Source organism: Protomyctophum bolini (assembly GCF_963924005.1).
Source record: "Protomyctophum bolini genome assembly, chromosome: 20".
Classification (NCBI taxonomy): Eukaryota; Metazoa; Chordata; class Actinopteri; order Myctophiformes; family Myctophidae; genus Protomyctophum; species Protomyctophum bolini.
In genome coordinates this window covers 6,160,028-6,169,432 of record NC_137881.1, presented here as the reverse complement: position 1 = coordinate 6,169,432, position 9,405 = coordinate 6,160,028, and the positions used below count along the sequence as shown (strand labels likewise).

Genomic DNA, 9,405 nt, shown 5'->3' with positions numbered 1-9,405 from the left:
GTGCGTGTGAATGTGAGTGAGAGTGTGTGTCTCTCTCTCTCTCCCTCTCTCTCTCTCAGACGTGATAAATAACGTCACTGCCTTTGTGCTAATTGCCCTGCTGCGGTATCCATCCAGCCACGACCTGCCTCTGCTTGATCGTTGCCATGGTCACCCACCTGGCAGCTCCTCCTGGCCTATCATAGGCCAGGGGGGGCGGAGCTTCTCCAACCGCCACCCACCTCTTCACTTTTCCAAGGCTGAGTGATTGACATGCCGTTATACGCCCTCACGTGGTTGGCTGCCCGGACAATGACCATATATGGAACGGTATCTGTGTGTACCTCAGTGCACAACACACAGGTTCCCTATGCCACACACACATTTGTATTACTATACTTGTGAGGACATCAGCATTTCATGATGGTGATTTATGAATGAATGCCATTTTTACCACTTTTTTTGTAAACCTAACCCTCAATCCGGAAAATGCTGATATACTCACAACGTGCCGTGAGCTTGTAAATCTGCTATTTTTGCAGTGCAACACAACCATTAAATCAGGCATAACTCCAACCCTAACATTTAGACCTAATATCCAAATGTCTGACAGACGCAGTGCTCCTCATAATGCCCATTTCTAAAATTCTACTATACCTGTGGGGACATTTGGCCCTCGCACAAGTATAGTAACACACACACACACACACACACATGCTGGTGGGTGGTGTCGACAGGTGAGTAAGAGGTGGTTACCTACTTACACAAGGCCAGACACATGCGATGATGATGATTCAAAGCTCGTGAAGGAGGAGGATTCTGCACAGTCAGTCAGTCAGACAGACGGAGGTTTTATTACCGTGTGCGCCTCGTCGCTGAGAGGTCGAGTTTCACTCACACCTGTGTCTGTGAGGATAATGAGTGTATCGTCAGCCAAACGCTGTCACGCTTTCACTCTGGGAATAATAACGCTCATTATGCTCCATCTAGTGTGTGCGTGCGTGCGTGCGTGCGTGCGTGCGTGTGTGCGTGTGTGTGTGTGTGTGTGTGTGTGTGCGTGCATGCGTGCGTGTGTGTGTGTGTGTGTGTGTGTGTGTGCGCTCACGTGTGCATGTGTTTTAGCATTTAGGTTCACTTGCAAAAGCAGGAAGGGAATGCAGTGGTGTGTATTATGAGTATGTATGGGACGTCTGTGTATACATTATAGTATGAATCTGTTTGTGTGCTATATGGCTTCATCCTGGAGTTTAATCCATTGGGATAATTATCCCTGTTTCTGTTCTCAAGACGTATTGGTATCACACGTCACACACACACACACACACACACACACACACACACACACACACACACACCCTGTCCCACCCAGTGAGTGCAGTGTTTACCGTGCCAACAGTGGGATCAACATTCAGTGACCGAGCTCAGTCTTTTTATCTTTTTACGCCTACTTTAAAGTGAGGCAGAGACAAATCCTTGTTGATACCGCAAGCATAGAGAGTGTAGAGCGCAGCCTGTTCATCGGAGCGCTGAATTAGGATAAGTTAATCAGTGTTCAGTGTGTGCGCCAACTTTAAGGACAAAACTGTTATTATTGAGGTCTGTTTTCTGACTCCAGCCACAAACGTGATGGAAACAATACAGGCCTTCTGATAAGTGGGCTAAAACGATTTCGAACCCCAAGCACTGGGAAAAAAAGATTGTAAGCGAAAAGATTAATGAAACTGTATAGCCCTAGGGATAACACACAAACGTCTGGTTTGAACTGAAGGCCAGGTCTATCACAGCTGATTGTACGTAGTTGTATGTAGATATTCTGAGTAGGATGGCCCTTTCTGATGCAAGTTGTTGTGTGAGCTTAAGTGTTTAGTGACAGTCTATAGGTTGCGTTGTGTTGTGTTGTGTCAAGCACTGAATATCTAAAAAACAAGAATAGATGGCTCTCTGTCTTACACACCGTCTATCTGTGTTCTGTAAAATGTTACTAAAAACATAAACTGGACAACTTTGTGTGTGTGTGTGTGTGTGTGTGTGTGTGTGTGTGTGTGTGTGTGTGTGTGTGTGTGTGTGTGTGTGCGTGTACGCTTGCTTTGGTGACGCTATGCTGACAGGTTTAGGCACGGTGTGTGTGTGTGTGTGTGAGGGGTGTAACCTTAGCTCAGCACAGAGTCCAGCAAGAGAGAGAGAGACAGCAAACAGAGTTCACTGGCAGTCGTACACAAGCGCACAACACAGGAGAGAGCAGGTAAACGCTGTCTTGTTTTCTTTCTTTCTCTCTCTCTCTCTTTTACTCAATTACTCAATTTAAAATGTCATGTTTGTGTGCTACATTCAGTTAAAGTTCCTTCCTCCCCGAGGCTGTTATTTGGCACTTGTTCAAATGGTTCTCTTCCATTGTCTCTGACACAGTTTCTATGTATTTCTTAGTGATGTCTGCAGTCCGCTTTCATGCGCTACCTGCCTGTTATCCTATTAGTCACTTAGTTTGGGTGGTTTCCATGTGTAGCTTCTGGTCCTCTAAATACAAACTGGTATTGTGATGGTGGATAGATTAGAGTGTGGTGTATATGGTCCAAAAAAACTCAGTACACAGTAATGTATTGTATTACAATATAATAGACTATACGCTGTCTATATAGTCTATTGCTAAGTACAATTCTGAGGTATTTGTACGTTACAAATTTCCAATACTTTTACTTCTACACTACATTTATTTGAAAACTTTAGTTACACCTTAAGTTACTTTGTAGATTTGTATTATTATTACAAAACTTAAACATTAAACCACTTCAGCCCGTTGGACATTTCGACTAGGTTCTACCATGTTTATTTACAAGATCACAGTTTTAGGAGAGAGGGACACATGTCCACCAACATCAAGTGAAGTTTCTGTAGCCTTGGGATATTTGAATTCTTTATCAGATTAACGATACTTTAGCCACTTAAGCCCCTACGTATCTAGGCCACGTCATTGTACGACAAATGGTGAAAATACCACATATACGATATAAGCTCTACTAAAATGACGTGGTGTGTGAGCTTGAACATAATATGCTACTTTTGAAATGTTTTAACCCATTTTGGGCAGGAACCCCCTTTTGGTGTTAGCATTATGTCATGCTTTAGCTATTGAAAAATAGCAGAACTACAAGCTCGTATGTAGGTCCGCTATTTTTGAAAAATTGAAGAACCACTGACATAGAAACATAGCTTTAAAAAAAAAAACTGTCAGGATGTAGAAGACATTTTTAGAATCTGATCTCAGGTCAAAATGGGTTTTAAAAAGAGATTCATGGAAAACGTTAGTAGAATGGTCTTTGATAACATAACATTGTTTTGCTTAGAAAGACATTGCCCAAAAGTGGTGACGGCAGGTAGGACGTGGTTATGTGTGCTGCGTAGGGCATCAGGCTGACACTGACACGCAGAAGATAAACACACTGATTGGTTTTGGCAGCAGTGAACGGTTCGACAGGTTAAATGAACGTCAAAGTCCTCCCGTCCTGTTGGGTCATGTGTGTATACAACAATGTGTGTTTTGGAACATGGTGTCTTCAGATATAATGCTTATCTGCATATCCCTGATAACACCGACTGCAAGCCGTTGAGACACACACACACACACACACACACACACACACACACACAAAACCGTGAGCGCACACGTGCATTCAGCCAGCAGCATTCCTCTCCTCTCAGGAAGGGACTGATAAAGGAGATATCTTCCACTGACCTCCAGTGTATAATATGGCATTATCTCTCTTATCTACACATGATTAGTTGTGTGTGCACGTGCATGTGTGCGAGAGAGGGAGAAAGATGATTGGGCTATCAACGGCATTAAACTAATATCTTGCCTGTTCTATTTCTCTCCCTTTCAGCAACAAAAGACAAAAGACAGGCGAGTGTGAGTGGACACCAGAGGCAAGAACAGAAGATGGCGATCGGCAAGACCTCCAGGATGAGTTCCGTTCGGAGCTCCCTCCGGGCCCCCAAGTTCCTGGACAAAGCAAGCGGCTTCTACGGCCGCCTGGACGAGCCGACCAGTGGAGAGCGGGACGCCGAGGAGGACAAGCAGAGCAGCACTACAGAGGGCAGCGGGCCCACGGCCGCCCCGTGCGGCCATGGAGAGAGGCTGGAGGAGACCTTCGACTTCGAGGGGTTGATGGACGACGGGGAGACTCTCCTCTGCAGGAAACCCAGCCGACGCAGCAGCAGATGGAGACGAAGCTCCAGGAAGAAGCAGAAGGAGGCAGAGCCCGAGGAAGAGCTCGCAGCGCCCCAAGACGGGAAGCCCACCCCGGGCACAGAGAGCGACGCCATGTCGCCTGCCGCCCCGGAGGTCACCGGGACGGAGCCGGAAGAATTGGGCTTGGAGAGCGTGAAGAAGAAGGAGACGGGGGAAGGGCAGGAGGGGCGAGGGACGGAGGAGGCCGCGCGCATCCACTTCTGGGAGGAAGAGGACGACCAGGTCCTCATAAGAGACAAGAAGAGAGGGAGAGAGGAGGAGGAGGAGGAGGAGGAGGAGGGAGAGGAGGAGAGGAGGATGAGGAGAGAGCAGGAGCAGGGGATGAAGGTGGTGAAGAGGCACACAGTGAAGACCTACCGCAAGGTGAGAGAGACAACTGTTTTGGGCACGTCACAAAAAACGAGAAATGTTCACTAAAATCAATGCTTTTCAAACATTTTCAAACTAGCACATTAAAGACTTGTAGATTTAAGTCTGTAGATCAGTTATTTTTGCACGACATGTCATACGACAATTAAAGTAAAAACAAAATAGGGCTTTTAAGTTAATTATTTGTTTTCAAGAGTTTCTGTGGGCCATTTTAATTTGTTGCTTTTGTAAACTTTTGACTCACATTCCTTATCCTTATCCTAAACGTAATCTCACTGATAATAACCAATACCCTAAATCCTCAATCGCACGTACGCATGCACAGAATTAGCCTTTACCCTGACCTATTAACAGATTAATTCTGTGCGCAGATTGTTGACGCGACGTAATCCGTCCAGTTTCACTGTCTGCGTTCAAAGAGTACAACTGATTCCCTCGTACTGCGCTGTATGCTAAGCTATAGTCACCATGGAGAGACTTTTATATCCCCCTAATAATAATTATACTCTTGGGGTCAAAGTACAGCCCGGTTGCTCCATGTCACCGAGCCATGAGGTAATCCCTGATAGGAATGTTTCCCTTGTCTTCTACTTCATGTTTACAGACGATAAAGAGACGTTGAACTTTGGTGGAACCTGGGGTTGGATTGCATGTACCATTGTTTGTACGTCATAGATTTATCCCCAAATCGGAATAGTCACATTTCAGAAATGGAGGGCTATAATATATCTTGCCTTAACCCTTATCCCTTATCCCTAAACTAATTTGCCATTTTTTACTATTTAAAAAAAACATTTTAACATAGTTAAAATAGCCAATCTACAAGCTCACAATGTCTCGATGTAGATTAGGCTAGTTGAACTATTTTTAAATGTTTTTCAAAATAGTAAAAAATGGCAAATACTTAGGGATTAAGGGTGGCGCAAGATGGAGCCCGGAGACTTCTACGTCGAGAAACAGACATTTTGTTCACTCTTGTCAAATGGAAGGTCTCAAAATCTGCCTTTTTTATCACAAACAAACAACAAACCGCCTTTTTGCTAAGTTAATATCCTTAGTGCCTAGAAAAAAGTACCAGATCTAATTTCTCGTCTAAATCTTCTATATTGTTGCTGTCTGGAAGAAACAACCTAACTCCATTTTTGAGCTTTTTTATTTTTTGTTTTTCACTTTTGTTTCATAAATCAATGCTATTGAACGCCCTTTACGTCTTTAAATATTGAACCAATGAAAAGTAGCCTTAAAAAGTGCTTGGGCATAAACCTCCTAACTCGACAGCAGAGATATATTGAAATTTGAAAGATATGTGAACTGCTTTATTTGCATAATGTGCTAAAACTAAAAGTATGATTGTGGGCCTGTTTCTCCAGCTCGCTGCTGTGAGGCGGAAACCTTGCATTTCCAAAACTAAAACTTCAGGAAATGGGAAGGAAATTTAGTCACAAGTTCATAACTTAATAGCTTTCATTGGTTCAATGCTTATTAAATCCCCCCACTTTACCACTTTAAACTTGTTATGTCATTATACAGTAGGTGAAAATTATAAATAGCAGATCTATAAGCTTACAACTTGTTGCAGCGTGTAGATTGGCTATTTTCACTACTTTTGCGTCACACCAAAAAAACATTACAATTTCAATTTACAATTTAGGCATTTAGCAGACGCTCTTAATCTGAGCGATTTACTGTAAGCAAGAACAAAAACATGGTATTACCGTACATCAAATACATAAAATAGTCATGAATCATATGTACAGTAAGCTACAGTAAGAACCTACGTATGATTCATGATGATTCAACATGAAGACATTATGAAATACGGGAGGTATTAGGGCCCTATTTTCCCCTTGTGACTTGATGTCATGCACAGTCGGGAAGCAACAGGTACACTAATGCAATCCAAGTTTCTGCCTAAATTCAGCGTCAAAATGTCAAGTTGAAGAAGTGATGTTCATTTGGTTCTTTGGTTAGCAGGCTTTCAGTGTGCACCAGGTAGCCTACAATGTATGTGAGGTGACCATAGTTGCACAAAATGACCAAATGACCTCTATGGTCCCATTGAAGGGGTACAACTGTCTTCTGGACACACACACACACACACACACACACACACACACACACACACACACACACACACACAATAGATGTATAAGTCTGGTTTGAGTGGTTTTGACCACATGTAATACTACCTGCCTCATGTAATTGCAGAGATTTTCGACTTCCAGTTTTTCCAAATTACCCCTCCTTCAACACACACACACACACACACACACACACACACACACACACACACACACACTGCTCTGTCATCCACTGACCCCCCGCCCAGTATGCCCACACCATAAACATTCCATTGCCATTAACCAATCACCTCCTCCGTCTCACCAGCATTCCTTTCTAGGGTTTCTGTCTGATCTTATTTGAGGTCAGAGATCATTCCACAAACACAGTTTGTTCATTCATAAAATACTCCAATCCCCGTTCGCAGCTAATCACTCATATTTCTTACATAATCGCCGCTGTCGAGCAGAAACCTTGTATCTCCATATTTCACGTTTTCATATTTTCTTATACTTTGTCGTATGACAGTGTCCCAGGCAAGAATAGCTAAATATAGTTGATCTACACGTCGAGATGCGCTGTGAGCTTGTAGGTCTGCTATTTTTGAACGATCACCCTCATCACACACATCGGCTAAGAGAAGTGTAGAACCCTGGGTGGGGATCACGTCACCAAATGGACCCTTATTAGTTATTTAACTTTTGAGAGTGTAAAATGACTTTGTTAAACATGCATTACTTAATTCATTTACAAGAAGTCTACATAATTAGAGAATGGAATCAATGATAACAAAATTATTTCGTTTTGGGTCAGCACGTCTAAATCTCATCAAATGGTCGTTCATGGCTCGAACGCTCAAACAATAATGGGGCCTTGCTATGAAAAAGGTTGAAAACCAGTGTTCCACACTATTGCATCCTTTGCACGGTCATTAACCCATTCTGACCTGAGATCAGATTCATACGAGGTTTCCACGGGACACACACTGGTCTGATTAACCCATTCTGACCTGAGATCAGATTCTAAAAATGTCAGTCGTTCTTCAAATTTTTCCAAAATAGCAGACCTACAAGCTCGTATCGCGCCACTCGGTGGCGCGATATGAGCTTGTAGATCTGCTATTTTTCAATAGCTAAAGCATAACATGATGCCAACACCAAAATGGGTGCCCAGTCAGAATGGGTTAACCCTTCTCTATGCCAGAGGTTCTCAAAGTGGGGTCCGGGGACGGCCAGAGGTCCATTTTTGAAACATTTTAACGTAAATATTGTAGGGGAGTTCCTGGCACAAGATATTTTCAGATGCGGGTCTGCAGCTAAAATGTATTAATTTGACATGAAAGGGTCTGAGAAACCAGTGGTGTACATTTAAGTACAATGTTTGAGGGACTTTTACTTACTACTGGAGTATTTCCAATTTTCAATACTTTGACTTTTTGCCCACTACATCTCAGAGGCAAATATTGTTTATAATTGACCTTTGCCCTCTCGTTACCCACCAGGCCCTGGACCGAGCCTTCCGTCGAGGCTGGGAAGCGTTCGTCGCCAACCTCTACAGCGTCACGCTCACGCCCGTCAACTCGTCTTCGTCGCCCTCGTCGAAGACAAAGCACCAGCACAGTGTCGCTTTGGCAGAGTTCAGATAGAGCTGGGCTGGACTGCCATGGACAATACTAATCCATTTTAAGAATTATAATTGTGTGGTAATAATGTCAGGGCATTCGTCCCAACCTCTAAATATCCGTATCTTGGAGACAAACATCATCTAAGTCAGTCTAACTCCATCATCATCACGCATAAATATTTCTTTTTTTAAATATGTATTTATTGCCTTCGGCATTACAAAAGATAACAGATAAATATTTCTGCGGGACATGCTGACAGCATAATGATGTACTATTATACATAATAATTCACCCAGAAAAGAAAACCTCAGAGACACTGATTATTTATATGTATGCCTTACAGCAAAGCGGTACAACACCGCTTTGATACAGAGCATGAATTAAAAAACTGGCTGAGGTTTTGCAACATTCCAGCTACTGTGAAGGCCAATCTTTCCCTGGGTTTAGCGCTGTGAAACGCCCTCGCTGTTGATGTGTAACCCAGACAAATGGAAACTTCACTTGCCGTTGGCGAGAGCTTTTTATGGTCGGAGAAATTAATGATTGACCCCGATTCATGTCACAGCCGTGTTGTCCCGTTCAACATGTTAATCAATGCCATTTATAGCTCTGTCAGCTGGGTAATCTGTGATCAATAGGCGCTAATGAGCAGTCGTCGGAAGGAGACAGTTTACTATAGCTCAGTGGTTCTCAAAGTGGATTTCAGGGACCCTCTGGGTTCCTTTGAGTTGGTACTAAACAGGTCTAGAACTCTGAGAATGTACAAATGGAACCAAACTATGGGGTCCCTGAAATTAAAACGTTAGAAAACCGCTATTGTGACTGTAGCTAATAAATCCAAGCTCTGTCCACATGTCCTTCATATATTTCGAGAACTGTTCAACCGCTGGACTTAAGACTTGTGTGTGCGCGACTGCGCGTGCATGCTCCCAGTGGAGTGCAGTGTTGAGTGTGAAGTCGGTAGGATGATCGGTCCTCCAGAACGCTGCAAGCAGCCATACTGTAGTTCTCCACAATGCTGTAGTTCTACTGTGTGCCATACTGTAGTTCTCCACAATGCTGTAGTTCTACTGCGTGCCATACTGGGACCCAAGGAAACAGGCCGTTCTGTATGGCATGTGCTCTG

At 43.5% G+C, this 9,405-nt stretch overlaps 1 protein-coding gene across 1 annotated transcript; it reads left to right on the top strand.

The window, feature by feature from the left end:
- Positions 1-2,211: 2,211 nt before the first annotated feature.
- On the top strand, positions 2,212-8,364 carry LOC308335815 (uncharacterized protein). The gene is made up of 3 exons (XM_080793031.1): positions 2,212-2,221; positions 3,858-4,588; positions 8,157-8,364. Exons 2-3 carry the CDS (start codon positions 3,914-3,916, stop codon positions 8,298-8,300), a joined length of 819 nt encoding a protein of 272 aa, XP_080649157.1. The 5' UTR covers positions 2,212-2,221; positions 3,858-3,913; the 3' UTR covers positions 8,301-8,364.
- Positions 8,365-9,405: the final 1,041 nt, after the last annotated feature.